The sequence below is a fragment of the Poecile atricapillus genome, chromosome 3, assembly GCF_030490865.1.
Source record: "Poecile atricapillus isolate bPoeAtr1 chromosome 3, bPoeAtr1.hap1, whole genome shotgun sequence".
Classification (NCBI taxonomy): domain Eukaryota; kingdom Metazoa; phylum Chordata; class Aves; order Passeriformes; family Paridae; genus Poecile; species Poecile atricapillus.
The window spans coordinates 24,597,791-24,616,264 of record NC_081251.1 but is presented as its reverse complement, the minus strand read 5'-3'; the positions used below and the strand labels follow the sequence as shown (position 1 = coordinate 24,616,264).

Genomic DNA, 18,474 nt, shown 5'->3' with positions numbered 1-18,474 from the left:
AATGAACTATTATTCAAATAAATGAGTTATCATTGTCCAAGTAACTGAACCCTTTATACTCAACTGAGCTAGTGACCAAGCTAATGGCAAGTTAATAGGGTTTTTAATGGGTGGAAGAAAAACATGTTATGACAAGTTTCCACTGTACAGTTTCATGTATGTGAGAGCATTCTTCTTTCTACAAAATATTCCTCCTAATGCGCATTGCATGCCAGTTCACACAGAGACACACCTAACCTCCATTTGGGTAATGATAATCAGAGATCTAATCAGGAAGCCTGCTGAACATCTGCAAGAAAGGCAGAACTCCTGCTACAGCAAAGTTGTATCCTCCCAAATATCATGGCAGGTACCTGAATTTAAGAATGGAGGAAGAAGAAAATCAGTCTCAGGGGCACCTACTGCAGCTCTTCAGTACCATTTTTTGCAAGATTCGCTGCCTATTTGTGCCAGTGAAACCCCTACAGCCACAGAACATTCCTGCATTGAGTATCTGCGTACCTCAAGGGTATATATGCTAGGAAACATGAGGGACAGAAAGGAAAATTCACTTCTTTTCCCATCAAAAGCAGAGCCTTCTAATAATAAGGAGTGAAAGCAGAAACACCTGTGACCAAACCACCCATGGATTTACATTAAGCTGTGTTCTGTTGGCAAATTGGCTCTGCTGGAAAATGTGCCAAGCATGCTAATAGCTAAATATACTAGATAACTTTAGTTGTTTGAAGTAAGGATGGAGATGAGAACATGCAATATACATCTGTGGAGCAGAGGTGAACATTTTATTCCAAGAACACTTTGTAAACTGCTGCTTTTTGATGCAAAATAGTGCCTTTCAAACAAATATTTGTTCTTACAAAGCACCTCTCAGGTGAGGAAACAGGAAACATCTTGAGTAACCTGCCCACTCCAAGTTCATGCCAGAAAGCCTCTCCCTATACCAGATTGCTATGCTCCCTGTGCACGTTTGCATTCATGGAATCCACACTTTCTGTAGCACAGTGTGCACATGTGCATGTACAGGGTTGCACACGTGCACACACACTGACTGAAAAAAACACATTTTATTATTTGTCTCTTTCCTTTAGATAAAAAGTTTCAAACCAGCACAGTACTGACAAAAGGAAAAAAGAGCAATCATTTCAGACGTAGTAACAGGACAGTTTTTATCCTGTTTTCCTGCCCACTTAAAAAGGTGTACACATTTTCCTTCTCTTCAGAGTCTTTCCCTGTAATTCTGAATCTGCTTTCATGGCGGTGCAGTGTGCACTCACTCAAGATTTGAGTCAGCTGTCAGGAAGGAATTTTTCAGAGAGTCTATTATAATTTTTGGTTTACTGTGACAAGCAGTTGGTAATTAAAAGATACTCCAGTCTCTTTTCAGTCTTATAAATGAAATATACATAATTTTCACTGACACAGGAACAATTTTGCAATGAAGTAAGAGTAGGGTATGCAAAGGTAAGACTTTCATGACACTTCTGTCAGTGATATTTGCTGAAATGCAACCTAAATTAGAAACACAATTTCAAGTGAACAACAACAAAGTTATTTTCTTGTTTCTCACTGATGCGTAGAGGAACATTTTAAGAAAAAAAAGTAACATCAGAAGATGTGCAGATAATGGGGAAGCAAACAACTCTGTTTCAAATTTGGATACTACTGAACTATTTCTGCTCGAATGCTCTAAAGCAAACAAACAATCCCATGAACAAAAAAAAAATACACAAAAGATTGATGCAAAATATAAAGTTTTAAACCACTGGAAGCACCTGAAAAAGGTAGATTTCAGCATAAGCTCTTGAAACTGTGTTCCCTACCCCTAGCAAGAGTACCCCAAACTATCTATATATCTTCACAAATCACTCTGAGATTACATTCATATTTATAGATGAAGAGTCTGTGTTCCACAAGAAATTTGTATACAAGTCTTCCAAGTCCTAGACTAATGTATTTAATCATTTTTTTTTTAAATATATACTCAGTAAAAATAGAAATATGAAAAAAAAACCCACATTTTTTTAAAGGATGTAAAAGACCTTTGAATGGAGACAAATGCAGGGAACTAGAAAAACATGTAAATCTCTCCCATTTTATCCAGTTCTGGAAAATAATAGCATAGAAATATATTTTTAATAGAGTAATGTTATTAACAACCTCCCAAATCATCCCTGGAGCAATTGAAAAACCAGAAACTTACTGAAATCTGTTTCTATTACGTCTCTGTCATAAAAGACTCTGAAAGAATTACCAGAAAAAATAAGCATCCTTTTTAATTTCTCTTAAATTAACACTTAAATGCACACAGAAAGCTTTTCATCTGTAAAGCGTGAACCGTTCCATAAATAATGGAACATATTGCAGGAATAACATATTGCATCTATATTTATCTGGGAATCTGAACACATACAGGGTGTGTGTGTGTATTTCACGCTGCTGCCCTGTGCAGGGACACCTGAGTCAGCCCATTGCTAGTGAGCTTTGCCACTGGAAACGGGCTGGTCACGCTAAGGCGACGCTCCAAGGAGGTGAAGACACCCTGCTCCTCGCGAGTGTCCTTGTGCACTGACCCCTGCTGCATGAGCAGTGCTCAGAGGCCGACAGCCAGGACTGTAGACAGGCTGAGCATCCCTCCGTCCCTATGAAAGCAACCCCTGCAGCTACGAATCAGCCCGAGCCTCACCTCACCCTCCAGTCCTGCATTTAGAATTCTCTGCACCTTCTCTTTTGGCTGACTGTCATGTTGAGTGATGAGATACACAAGCAGGAAGCTCAAGCAGGCTTGGTCTGGACATGCAACCTGGGTTTCCTCAAGCAAATTCCATCATTTAGAGAAAAGCGATTGTCCAAAAAAAAAAAAAAACCAAAACTTATCTGCTGGGCAATTATGAATTAGTTACCCAGTAGTGTTGATGGTAAGACTAGCACCCAGATGTTTTAAGGTCAGATTTATTCTTAGTATCAGCTCTTTGAAGATGCAACACTGTCAGGCTTGTGCTGTGCAGGGAGTCAGATGTCGTTATCATTACAGTCCCTTCTGACATCAAAAGCTGCGAATCTCTCAGTTTTATCAGCCTCTGCTGATAAAACTCTCCTCTCCTGCAGTCCAGGAACAGCTACAAAGATAAACAGGGAGAGGCCGAACAAGCTACGAGTTTTTAAAGGCTACAAACACTGACCACAGGCTCATGTTAATCCAGCTCTATTTCAAAACAATTTCCAGTAAAACCAACTAGAAAATTGTATCTGAAAAGGAAAGCAATGGCAAGGCTCATGAAGAGGACATGTGAACACAGTATAAGCAGCAGCATACAATCACGAAGTACAGAAGATTGCTTTATACAAAAAAATAGCTTTCATTAAAATACCAGAATAACTTCTAGTCCTGGGGGGAGATCATGTCTCCACAAATGAGTTCAAAACTAAAGGCCTGCCACTGGGATTTTGAGGGGAATGAACCTGAAGTATAGGAATTCCTACTAGATACCGTGCAAAGAGCCACTCCAAATTCCCAGGCACAGGGAACCCCAAAGCATGCCTAAAAACACTAAGGAAGCAAAAACTGCAGATTCTGTGAAACACTGAGGAATATTTTACAACTTGAAAACAAATGAAACATTTAAATTGAGATTTTCTTGGTTTTGTGGTTTTGAACAAATTTGAGAATGGAAGGAAAAAAGAGTGTAAAGTTTATTACCATTAAAATCCTTCCTGGACAACCTGCTGACCTTCAAGAACCAACCATGACTTTGAAATTAATTAAACTGTCCTACATGAAATACCATTTTCAATTTTCATAATGCATTAATTTAGTTAACTATGTTCATAATTACAATGAAAGATTTCTGGCATGCATCATATTCATGGGTGTTCTGCATTTCAGCCTGTGGCAGCTGTTGACAGCAAGCTTTTCAATGAAATTCCAGTGTGTGTGTGTGTGTGTGTGTTTATTTATTTATATAAATATTTTGTAACTTGTTAATACAGATTATTTTTAAAATGCAATGTCAGTTTTTCCTTTTTTTTTTTTTTTAATGGGTAAAATTATTTCTCTTATTTACTTTATATCTTTTATAAGCATAAAAATGATCCATAGAAAATGCTTTGAATTTTTACTGTTTTGGGCCAAAATCCAATTTAGAACCACAGATCAGCAATTTAAAAGCAAAACTGCAATTTAGGATAGTCAGTGAAACTCACTAAAACTGGAAAAAAAAATAAAGTACTGGATTATTTTTAACTTTTCTGTTACAATGCTTTCTATATTTCCAAATTTCTCCTCATAAGACAAGCAGCTTAAAGTCTAGTCAAAGTGACTTCTTTCATAATCTCCAAACAAGTATTTTAGCCTAATTTTCAGAAACTTCTCCACTGCTAGGACAGCAATGCCTCCAACAGGCATCGAAGTACTGATTAAAATTACAAGAAGTAATTTTGTACCATACCAGAGAATTATTTTCTTTAGGGAACATTTTAGATTCTTTTCACAAATTCTGTCAAGACTTATCAAAGATTTAGACCTACTGAGTAAGGAAAAATTACGCTTAAACCCATGTCTGCTTCTTTTTGTATGCACTGCATATATTGTGAATCCCCACACATGCTGTATGACAACAAGCAGCTCTGACTAAGTTCCATTCGAGTTTTTAAGACTAGAAAGTCTGTGTGAACATCAGTGTGAACAGAAAGGCAGCCAATACTGCCACTGTTACTTCTTTAAAACCAGACAGAAAGATTTCTGTATTTGGAATTAAAATGCCACACCTTTTTGTTTCTCATGCAGTGTCCTATTTCCACAATAGGTAACTATTGTAACTATTGTGCTCCTAAAATGTTTCAAGAAATGTACTTAGCTGGAATTCCCCCCAAATCTTTAAACACCTAGCTTTCTGTGGTGTTTTCAAACTAGTTACATTCTATGGAAAAAAGTCTGACAAGGATTATCTTCTTTCAGATAGAAGACAGAGGCTTTCAGATAGAAGCTTCAGATAGAAGCTTTCAGCTTTTTAACTTCAGTGCCTGAATTAAAATACTGTTATTATGTATTTAGGAAATTAGTTATTTTCCCTTCTCAAATTATCTGTGTTTTTGTTATGTGCAGTCTACTACCTTAAAAATAGATAGCTGGGTTATGAACTAGACAGTAACACATTAACCTCAAATGTTTTCTTCTTTTGCTTTATATCTCAAAGGACTACTTTGTAAAATTAAATTTAGCAAATAACCTTCTCAGACAGTATGAGCAATGTCTCTGCACAGAATTTAGCGGACTATGAAATTCTGATCCTTAGAATTTTTTGAAACACCACTAAGAAAATTCAAAATAGGCAGACTTACCTATGTACACCCCATTTTGTATCAACATGTCGTAACTGTTCATGTCTTGAGATAGCTGTTTTAATTTAAGAATACGGAGCATTTAAAAAACAAAATCCATAAACTATTTTGGACAGTTCTACCACAATAACTAAATTTCAGATGTTCACTTCTTGTTGGTTTTTCTTTTGCTTTTCTTACTTGCATGCCAGCATGCATGAAAAAGTGCACGTGTGCTTTTTGCAATATATTTTGCAATCATTTTTAAAATGATTAAAGGCATTTTTAAAGCCTTGAGAGTACAAATTGAGAAACTTTTCCATGGAATTTTCCTTGCAGTGCACAAAAGCTCAGTAAACATATGTAATGTGGCAGAATATAATAAAGCCTGTATCCCCCATATAAACTGATAAGGTTTGCTAGCAGAGCACTTAATAATTTTGGTTGAGCTTATTTACGGGAAACTAAAGAATAAAATGTTCTTTGACAGACATTCTATAATGGCAAAATCTGTTCTTGCTCTTTATGTATCAACATGATAAATTAAGTCTCGCTCTCGTATTTCCTTTGAAGGGACCAGCCTATCTTCTGTAACATTCAAATGTGCATATGTACATATCCATCCCACATCTGCGGGACCGGGGCCTGAATGCAGGGAGCAGTAAAGAGATGGAATAGCACCTGGGGAAAGGAAAACATTCCATTGGTTTCATGGCTTTGCTTGGCTTTCAGATATTCAGTTATTCAACAGAGTTTTTATTTGGAATGAAAGAATTACAGCAGCCTGATTGAACACCTATTTCTCTTTTTTTAAGGTGCTTACAGTGGATGTAATCACCTGAAGATGTAGCTCATTTTGGACTACAAATGTACTGTGGCATGATTTAAGAGAAAGAGATTAATTAAATGTTCAAAATCAGATCCTTAATGATTTATGGCCATATCCCTAGGCATTAATCCTGCAAACATATGCATGTTAAATTAATAGAACCTCTCATGTACACAAATTACAGTATTTAAATCCTCCCAGAATTACGGATCTAATTTTGCTTGAAGGAAAAAAGAAGTGTCTTCATTGAGCAGATATTATATTTTTGTCTCTCTATCCTTTACTAAATATTCCCCCAAAAATTAAAGTTTTATTTGATGTATTATTTGATAAAATGAGATGAAAAGCAACTGTGTATACAAGTCACAGCTGTAATTAAAGAGCGCACTGTAATTTCTGATATACAATTGCTCAATCTCTAAACTTTGTAATTTGTGCCAAAAAAATCAGTAAGATAGTGCTGTTCAGAAAATGTATCTTCCCATTATTTAATGTCAGATATGCAATTTATAATAAAAATCAGAAACCTGGCAATAAATTTCAAAAAGCAATTCAGAAGCATTGCTGTGCTTCTAACATCATGTTGGTGTTCTCCAAGTTCTTACAGGGAATGACAGAGGATGGGGAAAAGACACAAACACTGTACTGCAAGCGCTGTTTCAGGTCTGCTGACTGGTACCCTCCAGGGCAGCCACATTTCTTTATTGACCTAAGAGGGAGATATTCCCAGATGTCATACCTGGAACTGCTTCCCAGAAAGATGGCAGAAGTGTCTAGAGCAGGCAGCAAATATTCACCTCTGTCAGAGGAGCACAGTGAAAAGAGAAAGGACAGAGGAGATAGGGCTGTCCAAGGGATAGAGCTGGAGAGGAGGGCAAAGAGGAAGGGAAAGGAAAGAGGAACTATGACCAAAAGTGTATGTATGATGGTTTCCTGTCATACTGTAAGTGTGGTCACTTCAGCACGCACAACTTTCATGCTTTACTCCTACCTCTTTGATACAGATTCTCAGGGAGTTACTTCTGATCAGCGCTTACCACCACAGAGTAGAGCCCAGCTGATTCAAAGATCTCTGTACGTCTTAAGCTGTCCCCTTCCACATGATGTTCTAAGACTCCAGGAACCTCAAGCCGCCAGCATTTGAACCCTGGTGAAGGCTCCAGAGTGTTATGGTCCCTCAGAAGGTCTAAACAGTGTTTAGTTGCCATACTGGTTTCTAGCAAGAATCAACTGAAAGGACTGGCAGGATCCCTGCTCCTCTGACATGCCTCTTTGCTAACACCCAAGACCCAATACCCAACACATCTTCTCCTTCCTTTGCTCTCCTTCCTCCAAAAAGCACCTGGAGCTCTGGCTTCGAAAGGCTCTGGTGTGTACACAGAAGAGCTTTCCGAGCTCTCAAGAACTCATTGCAAAGACACTGTTTAACTCCCCTAACTTCGAGATGAAGTACAGAGCCTTTACTTGGCATAGAAATCCTGTAACGGGTGATTGCAGTGTCATATCATGGCACTTCAATCTGGACTGAACTTTCATCATTAAACTTATGCATAAGAAATTAAATCGTCTGACTAATGAGATTTCTGGCACGGGTGGCTTACTGATATTCAGTAATCTACAATTCATTAACAGAATAGATGATGGTATTACTGTAATCATTTTGTGCATCATAAAATCCATTACAAAATACAGCGATATTAGTGGTGCTCATGTTATGCTAAAACATTAAATAGGGTGATAGCAAATAAATAAACATATAGAAGCATCAGTCATAGTCCTCAGTTTCATCTCTATGCTTAGTCTTCTCATTTCAAAAGAATATCCATTGAGTAAAGTAACTTTTGTTACATTTTAAAGCAACTTTCTGTAGACTTGTTAGCGTACACACTGCTGTAAAAGTTAGACCTGTAGGCTGGCTGTATTTTTAAGCCCATCCTCAGCAAGCAAAGGTTACTGATCTCTATCAAACACATTCTGTATGGCCACATGGGCCTGACTATTATTTAAAAAAAAACCCACACCCTTAAGAGTGACTTTTCAGGCAGCAATTGCGTGCCTGTGCTAATCCACCATTAGTCAGTGACAGGAAATTATCAGAACAGCAGACAGCTTCAGATATTACTGTGCTCTGTCATGCTGGATGGAGACCTAGTTGCTTTGACAAGCAGCATGTCCCTGGCATTTGAAGCAAATCAGTTTTGCTGGCTTGACACTGTAACTTCTGTTTGCTGCCTCTGATGTCTCTTACCAGAAGGCACAACTCACTAGCAGGGAGTTCTGCACAGCTTAAGAGCTTAGTCCCTTAGTGGGCACTTCTTGAGGAAGGTCCCACTGGGAACCGTAATTTTCCTCTGGTTATTTAATCTCATCCTCAATATTATTTCTTCCTTATCAAGCATTAAAAGCCTAAAGAAAAACACTAACTACAATGCCTTCTGTGGGCTGATGCCACTCAGATTCACTTGAATTCAAAGGTGATGTCTTAGTGCATTACCAAGTGCTTAAGCCATAAAGGGAATTTATTGAGCTGAAGTGCAGCCTTCTTGGCAAAGAGTGCCTGCAGCTCCAGGAAACAGCATGAAAATAAGGCTGAGATGTTATATCTGCCATCTGAACTGAAGGCACACCTATTTGGCTACCTGAACACACACAACCCTGTGCTACTGTGCGAGCCTGATTGCTAGTGGATGATGCAGATCTCAAAGTTTTCTTTTCATCTCTAAGAGATACGGTGCCTAACTTCTCCTATTATCCTATCACCCAGCTTTGTCTCCAACAGCAGGATCACTGGCAGAAGTGAAAAGGCCTGAGATCTGGTGCTGCAGTTAGCAAAAATCCCTGGACAAAAGATGCACCAAGAAGCTTTCTGAAGGCAGCTACATGCCCACACTCCTTGCTGGGGAAAGCAGGGATCACCACAGAGCCTGTTTTTGAGGAATCTGTTTGGTTCCCTCACACCGTACATCTGGGCAGTCAGCACGAGCACTCCAGACCAAGAGACAGAACTGGTTAAGATAACCCACTCCCAGATAAGGTATGAGAACACCCTGTATGTGTCACACCCTCCTTATCTGAAGCTAAGATATGCTTCATGCTTTTACAAATATGTTTGAAAAGTAAGCATTACACAGCTACAGTTTGCAGCTTTTATCAGGGAAGTACTGATGTTCATCAGAAATTATTCTGCATAATTACAAATGCACAACAGTAATCTTTATCAAAAACTAAAACCACAGAGGCAAGAAAATAAAAAATGGCCCCTACTTGCTCTGAGTATTGTTTTCTAATGTATAACATTCCCACACTTTTGGTGCATAACTTTAAAAAAAATAATGACTTATATTCTTTTAATTAATTAATTAATGCATTTAATTGATGCTAAATTTGTCTCAATAGTCTTGTTTAGAGAACTGCACACAGTTTGGTTATGTTCTTTGCTGGCTAAGGATAAAGGAGAGCATACAAATTCTGAATCTACTGTTTATATTGCAGTAGTGGTTTGTCTGTACTGGCTGGCACCAATCAGGCAGACACCAGTAACGTGTACGATATACAGACATGTAGTGAAACATAATGTTCACTGCTTCAGAAAACAAACACCTAAGATATGGGAAAAGATGACAAACAAGGGCAAGAAAGCAGAGACAGATAGCTGGGTTGCTTGTAATTCTGTATTTATAGTGCAAGCAACACTACTATAAATTCAGCTGGCTTACTGATCAGTGGACTGTATACTGAAGAATTATTAACTTTTGATCAAGCAAGCCATGGCCAGATCTTGCAATTATTTATTTTGAACAGCTCTATTGAGGTGAGTCATTTTATGGATGTCTGCAGATCCTACAGTAAAGTAGCAAGCTCAGCAGCAGTTACACCCAGTTATGGTTCTGAAGGCAAATGATTCCTTCCTTCCTTCCAAAGCTAAATTACAGTAGGCTTTTACAGAGCAAAAGCCCTCTGAGGTCTCAGGCATGCTGACAGCATTTCTGAAACTGTGGACTTTAACTTGTCTTGCAATTTTATTGTATCTTTATTAGAAAATGGTTATCGACATACTTTATCAGCAGGCTAAAAGGGAAGGCATGACTACACAGCTATCTATGTCAAGGTCTGCACTTCTTTTAGAGAGGTAAATAAATAAAGTGTACTTTGACTCTTCTATCATCTGTACTGGAATACTTGCAGTACTCCTCAAGGAAAATAATGCAGCATTAAGCAAGTTGTTCTGAAATAATTACAAGTGAAGTAGATACTTATACTCAGATCTGATGTATGATGAAACTCAATACATGTAGCTCACTGGCATGCAATCCCACTCCTTCCAAACAGAAGAATGGGAAATTTTGAACTTTTTTTGCTTTGTCAGCACTTCTCCATTTTCTATGTAGATTCTAGCACAGTGTGTTACAAAAATAGTACTTCAGTACTGAGGGTATCTGCACACCAAGCTATGCTCATTTAAAATTCTACCACAGATAACAGTGTTTTAGTTTCCAAATTCTGATATATACCAAATTCAAAGTTTAAAATTACCCTAAATATGTCCCACTCAGAGCATCACTGGCTGTGCCGCAAAGCTATCATGGCTTTAAAAGCTATGCTAAAACTGCAAAAGATAAACAAAGGCTTATGGATTCATGAATGTGAAGTGATTAAGGCTATAGTTCTTCAGGCAAGATTGCTTCCTGGCTGAAGAAAAATGGAGATCTCTCCAGGAGAGAAATTCAGATGACCAAAACCAGCGCTCCAACATTACCAATATTTTTTGGACAAGCAAGAAATGAAGAGGGATAAAACCCAAATACACTAGTCTGGGTACTGAAAGAAGCATTCCGCCTGGGCAAAATTATTTTAAATCAACGGTTTTGTATTTATAGCATATTTTGATCTGTAATTGCTTCAGCATAATGTAGTACAATATTATTGTTGAATATGATAAAGAACACTTTAATCTACTGAATGTGCAAAAAGCATAAATGACTTCTTAATGGCACTTTTGTTTTGACTGACAGAGACTTATGTCAATGAGAGAAAATGCTTTAATGAAACAAATTGCTACAAAGCACATGTGTATGCTTACTTCTCATATGTATGTGACTGAGACAGATATTAATAAAGATATACAGGTGCTTGCAATATCTGGCCTTTAATCTTCCCTATTCCATTTTTTTAATTCATCACAGAGGTGTGGTATTTTGAAAACACATTAGCACAGTTCTGACATAAAAGTGGCAATACCTATAAATTATTTAATTATATCTTTTAAGTATTGAAGATGTCAAAAGTATTGCAAATATAGAAACCAGTGAGTAAAAAACTACCACAACTAATTAAAAATTACGTTCTCAAAGATTCCCATTCCCCAGGCTTTGCATTCTGCTTGCTCTTCAGTTTTGAATCCTTCCCACGTAACAGGAGCACTACCAGGAAAAATTGTGGGTTTCATATTTAGAGCACGTAAGCACTGGATTTCACAAAAGTCACAGGTTTCCCAGATCATGAAATTGCTTGCAGATGTGTCCCATCGATGTCAGTCCTCTCTGCCTGCACTGTGAGTGCACTGCTGTGACTGCTCTGGGACTGCCTCTACATCGGGGGAGCAGGACAGCAAGGAGAGGAGGGGACAGGCAAGTAAAATAGTGTGAAGACCCCAAAGACAATCCAAGCAGAGAAGATGCCTGAAAGAATTACTTGTTGTGAGCAGCATCACTTTGTGATGACAAAAAATTAATACTGGGTCACAGGGTAGCAACAAGAGCAAGACGAGTCCTCTTCCAACACATGTACCCATGCAATTAGAAAAAATGGGACATGCCTTTTCACTTTCTGAAATAAATCTATCATAAACTAAAAGCTAAGTTTCACCTGGAAACCATACACATGACTGCCACGCTGGTTTTCAACCATCAGGAATCTTTTAACAGAAGTTGAGAGGAAGTTAATGATGAATTCACCCTTCAGCAGAGCAGCTGAACCAAAAGGCTCCTGCTGAAATCCTTGTGGGGCAGAATATCTTGGCAGGGAAAATTCTGCCTATATGTTTTAAGCCAGAAACCGAGTATTTCTATGTGCTACTCTCATCTTAAAAAATTATATCCACTGATTATCACTTTATCACACTTTAGAGATAGTAGAGAAAATGTCTGAGCAGGACAACTATTGCATTTATCTATTCTTTCTCCCTGAATTCAGCAGATTGCTCTGGTTTTTACATACATAAAGGTGTAGCCCCACTCTCATCTGCTTCAACTGGTGCAATTAGTGAGCTAAGACAAGCACTGACACAAGCACAATTCATTATCATTGTTCCAGATTGTGTTCAAATTATATTTAAAATAGTTGGCAAAGAGTATTTGTGAAAGAGAAATAAAAGATTGCTCAACACATCCATATTCTACAAGCTTTTTTTCTGTACAGAAACATTACTCTTCACATAAGCATGAAAGAATTTGATTTTCTTTCATACTAGACTGCAGCCAGTACTAATGACCAAACAAGACTAACAGTTAATAGTAGTGAATTAATAATGAACAATAATGAATAATAATTAATAGCAAATAATAATGAATTAATAGTAAATATTTTTTTTTCTGTAATACAAACTTTCACTCTTGCCTGAAATAATACACAACAAAATACAACAAAAAACCCAAACATAAAAGAAAATATTTTCCTTTTTATATATTTGTAAAATGAGTCAACTGTTTTTATCTGACAAGGTCCACTGCTTTTGAAAACAACACAGGCATTACATTTTGCACATAACTCTCTCATAAGAATTCAAAGGAAAATCTTTTTGACTAAGTGCTTACCTACAGTGTGTCCAGCAAGACTAATAACAAGTTACACTGATTCACAGTGTATAACGTAATTCTTTCCCAAGGGTCCAAGTTTTGCAACTTTTTCTTATTAAAAACCCCAATCATGAGTATTTCAGCAAAAACAACTGCCTTTATTTTCCAAAATTATAATGCACTAACCATTCAAATTTTTATTTAAGTTTCTAAACAATTATGTTTTAAAAAAAAATTATAAATATCACTGACTTCATGAACCCAGACTTACGACTACTAGTATATTTGAATAAAATAAAATCAGTGAAAAGTATTGCATATTTTTTGATTAATGTGCTACCTCATACATTCCATCATAAATCCCAAAAGTATGTCAGGAAAGTCTTCAAGTGTTTTCTGGCATGTGCTACAAACCAGTAACCCTTGGGTTGTCTAAACAACATGGATCTTTAAAAAACAGATTTTAATTCTCTCCAAGAGGAGCAGATCCTTATTTGGATACTAGTCTGAACTGTACCTTCTCTCTAAAACTGTGTAGGAACATCTCCATGGTTGACAGAGGAATCTAGTTACTGTAAAAGAGAAAAACACACTGCCAGAAGGTCTCTTTGGTGCTCTGTCCTGTCCCTTCCCTTTTGCCTCACCCTGTCAATCACACCTGAGAAAACAGAACAAGAGGGTCATTGCACACCTGCACAAGCCTCGTAACTGACGGTTTTGAGGCAACTCTTATGAAAAGTCACAGAGGGAGAGAACAAAGTCTCTGTGTTACAGTGTAGTAAAAGAAGGAAGTTTCATGCTAACCAGCATCAACCTACTACAACCTGACATAGATGAGTAATAATCTTGATATCATTTCCCAGATGAATAAACTTCTCAGTAAAAACTGCTAAACATTATCAGTTGCTGTTCAGACAGCCCAGCCGTGATGAGTCAGGCTGTAGAAGCACCTCAAGCCCCAGAGAAGCCGGAAACCTGCCAATGATTAAAGGTAGAGGCCTCCAAAACATAAGAGAAATAAGGCTACCAGCTTGTTTACAAAAGTCTCCATCATTAAGGTCAGACAGACCTTGCAGTGCTTTTTCCTCACATGGTTATATCAACATGTGAAAAAGACTCGTGTCTCCCCGGTTGACACAGTCACGCCAAACAGCCTCCTTGTGTGAACACAGGTTATGTTGACAGAGGAGGGTGGTTGGCAAGCTGTATCATTTAGAGATGAGGTCTAGTTACACCAACTGTAAGCCCATCTTGTTGACACCTTGGTTTGACCTAAGGCACCCTGCTAACATCACATCTATCCCACAGAAGCGCCGCAGTATAGAGGTGACAATGTAATGCCATGCTGTGTACAATACAGTTTCCCGGCTCTAACAAAACTTCAGAAACATGTATCACAAGCACAGATTCATCTCTTTAAAATGGTTAGCTCATTTTTCTAGGATTTAACAGTATTGATCCTTTTCTGTAAGAATTCCATCATTATATTGCCTGTACACTCAATTAAGGCGATGTGTATCATTTTTATGCTGCTTGTGTATTCAAGAAATATGTGACAAGATTTTATTACAACACTTTTCTACAGTCACTAGTTTTAGTCTAGTATAGCATGGCCTTACAAATGATTTTCCTCTTTAGTCAGGAAAAAATCAGTCAGCAAGCAAGTTGCTTAATGTTGTTTACAACATCTTCTTAAGGTCAAAATTAACATACGTAATAATCATTTTAAGGAGTGACACTGTGATGCATCAAGCATGAAAGAGGTCAAGAATAAGTCCACTAACAGTGTCATCTTATATATATATATATGTATATATCCCGATATTCAAAAGCATCTAGGTTTCAAGTGGCTCAGTCCCCTTCATGAATTTTTGGGATAGTTTATACATATAAATACACACCAAATGGGTTCCCTCATGGAGTGAATCAGTGCAGAAACATTCTCTGCCTTGACCTCATAGGAGCTGGTTTCTTACTTCACCAAGTTCTTAGGTAGCTCAGGGAAATAAACGCCTGAAATCAGACTCAACTCAGGCTTGGTGCTTTAATATAAGTGGCCTGAATATCCCACCCCTAACAGCCTGTTTATTTTCACATAGAAGATTGCTGAAATTCCCATAGATTTTGCTTAGAGCTGTGTTGGCTGAACATGATTTGCTGTTTTATTCTTTACGGGTTTCTGTTTTTCAAGTGTAACATTATCCCATTGCCTTTGAATATTCTCAAGACTACACATCTCCACTTCTACACAACAAAGAGCCCTGCTTAATATAACGACATTTTTTTAAGTGGCTTAGGAGAAGTGTGCTGGGCTGTTTATAAAGGGCTTACCTACTGTAACCATGATTTAAATACTTTATTTTACCTTACTTAGAAATACTTTAAACTTTTCTATGCATCTGCAGACAAAAGAGGCTGAACAACACTATGTCTCTGAGATTTAATTGCCGGTCCCTGAAGCAACCAATTTATCTCACTGTATCAAAAGTGTTATGGTTGTTATGTTGAGGTTGCGCTGATCAACTAAACAAACCTTTCAGCTGTCAGATTTGACAGTGACACATACAAAACACCCTCTTTATAAAGTGGAAGCAACACAAGCACGTCAGAGAGCCAACATACTATGCATTCAAGCTTCTTCCAAAGCAAAGCAAGAATCACACCTAATTTTTTTTTCTACAGCTGTGTTCAAGGAGCAACTAAGGGGGAATGGCCTAACTTCATGGCATTTCAAGACCTTGAAGCAGAACTGGTCTTCTCAACAGAGTGAGCAGTATTTTAGTTGTTTCCCTTATAGTGGATACATTGGTAGGTCGGGAGCTGCAGTTCACAGAGTATTTTGGGCAAGTCACAGTCAATACCAAAACAGAAAACATCAAATCTCACTCAGAAAGGGATAAAGAGGAAGAGAATTAATTAACTCTTCCTTGAGCACACAGTCATTCTAAATTATAAACCGTAGGATAAAAGGCCTAGTGATAACTCTATTATGGCAACAAATTATATGCTTTATCTAAATATAGCAGAGACATTGTAAAAAGACGCAGTCCTTCCCTGCCCTGCCCTGTTCAGTCCATTTCTATTATGCACATTTACAAGAGTATTTCAGCCCCTGTAGTATTTACAGATGTATGTGAGATATAGCCCATTCTACCAATTTAAAGCTCATAGAGTCATGCAAAACACAATTGTATTCCATGGGGCAAATTTGAGTGTAACATACTCGCCAAAAATACTTCTGAAACTGTCATACCTTGTAAAGAGGTATCATGACCCTATGTCAAACAGATCTGCATGCTAATGCTTTTTTTTTATTTTTTTTTTTAAACTGACATTGTTTTGAAAATTTAAAACCTAGTAAGTTTTAAACTGACCCACTCAGAGCAAGAGTGGTTTGTACATAAAACAGTCTGTCACTAAGGTGTAAGGTAGGTGTGCTGTAGGAAACTTAAGATGTAAGTGCTCCTAAGTGGAGACAAGTACATTTGGAAAATTTTCCACATTTTCTAGTCATTAATCAGAAATGGAGGCAAGATACACAAGTAAAATCTATTTCCTTGTTGCCTAGTTTGTTTTTTTCATTCTAAGTTTGATTTCTGCAAGGACATGCCAAAATCACAAAACCTGACTCTCAAGGTACATGAGTCAGATGAACACCAAGGTGCTGTTTTCTTATAATTGTCTGTCATGCCAAACCAATGCATGCTCCCACTGATGCAAGAGAGAAACATTAACATAAATCCTAAAGTTACACAGAATTGTACCACCTAATGTATATTCAACTGAGGTCAAAGAAAAGGTGTGCTGATTATCTACAAATTTCTCATGCACTGGTCAGCATTATAGTAAAACAGTAATTATTCATTATAATGGTAGTATTAATTAATCCCTCCAATTAACTCTTGATCCCTCTGAATTAAGGTTAATGACACTGGTGCATGTGACACCAAAGGACAGATCTGAGTCTGGGAAATCCTTTCCGACTGAATTGTGAGCAACTAGATGATTTTTTTTCCTGCCAAGACAAAAGTAAAAATAAAAAAAAACCCCTTGTAATAAAATACCAACTAGATCATTACTATTGCCACTTTTTTTCCAATATTATTTTTCATGTTTACCTTTCTTGCATCTCGTATCATCTTCCGAACAGTTTCCTTTATGGTGTAAGGCTGTGCTCGTGGTGGATGAAAAAGCAGATCAATATTTGTGCCACCAGAAATTCCAGGCATCAGATAGGGCCAACCTAAGTCAAGATTTGGAGCCTCCACATCTGATTCAATGGGCCAGTACGTCCCCGAGGAAGAGTTGTCATCAATGGCATGGTTAGAGGAATAAATTGTGTTTTGGGGAAGTTTGTGAACATTGTTCAAAATATAATCAATTTCCTCATCTGCTAGGAACTCCGAACATCTCTCTTTGGAAAGAAATTCTTTGTAGGCTTCTAAACCTCCTTCAATCAGAGCATCAATAGCTATTCGGTACCATTCCTTGTAATGAGGTTCAATATAGTTGTCTGATCTGCATTCATCATGTAAAGAGGACAGCAAAGATGAAGTTTCCATTTTCACATGTATTTTGTATAAAGTCTTTTAAGTGTCCATTCATGAGCTGATGAAATGTATCTGCAAAGAGAAAATAATTAAGAAAACAATAAGAATATTTCTAGATATCTATGATATACACACAGTTATTAACTACAATACTTTTCTGGTCAAGTTGCTCTAAGTTTTTGTAGCATTTTCCAAGCATTTAAAAATATATTGAAAAGGCTTAGAGACTACTATTGCCAAAAATTAAATATTAAAGAGATAAATATTAAATAGATTGATAATATTATATTAAAGAGAATAGATAAAGAGCTTTTACATAAAGTAAACTAAACACATATTTCAGTGATTTTAGGAAGTTCTGATATTACAAGCTATGTCAGAGCTCATGGTACACCAAACATCCATAGCAGTAACACCAACACATACCCAATGCATGTTCCAATACACTATCACAGGTTGTGTTTCAAAATCCCCTTTGCAACAACTGACTGAGTACTGGCCAAAGAAACAGTTCAGAAACCAATAAAATTTCCTACTTTGTGATACATTACTGTCTCTGCAATGCATCTCTTTCCTTTGGCTTCTTTGAAACCACAGTCATCCAGGTACTTCTCCTTATCTATCTGTTCTCCCATGCTGATCTAATCCATTTGTTGCTCCCAAGCAGGACCAGCCTACCTCATTTCAGTGAGTTATGAGGAACTCCAGAAAGATTTATCCTCCCACATCTGGGATCAAACTCTGAATCAGCAATTTGATGTCTAGTTTCCACCCTGCTCATTCCTTCTGCCAACAGGAGCGGCTGCTTTAATCTTTTTCTTTTCTTTTTTTTTTTTTTTTTTAACATTAATAACAGTTGTTTACTGCTGATGTTTTATAAATTCATTCTTGTACTTTATTTCATTTAACAAGGTCGGAGAGGGCTGCTTTGTGCTGTGCATTGGAGATTTAAGAAAGAGGGAGAATAAATACCCAATCTTTCTTC

The 18,474-nt window shown here is 37.4% G+C and overlaps 1 protein-coding gene across 1 annotated transcript in view; it reads right to left on the bottom strand.

The window, feature by feature from the left end:
• Positions 1–17,501, bottom strand: part of FAM83B (family with sequence similarity 83 member B) — a 43,405-nt gene extending 25,904 nt beyond the window's left edge. The window contains exon 1 of the mRNA XM_058836163.1: positions 17,058–17,501. Coding sequence (XP_058692146.1) covers positions 17,058–17,501 — 444 coding nt within the window. The remainder of the gene's footprint in view (positions 1–17,057) is intronic.
• Positions 17,502–18,474: the final 973 nt, after the last annotated feature.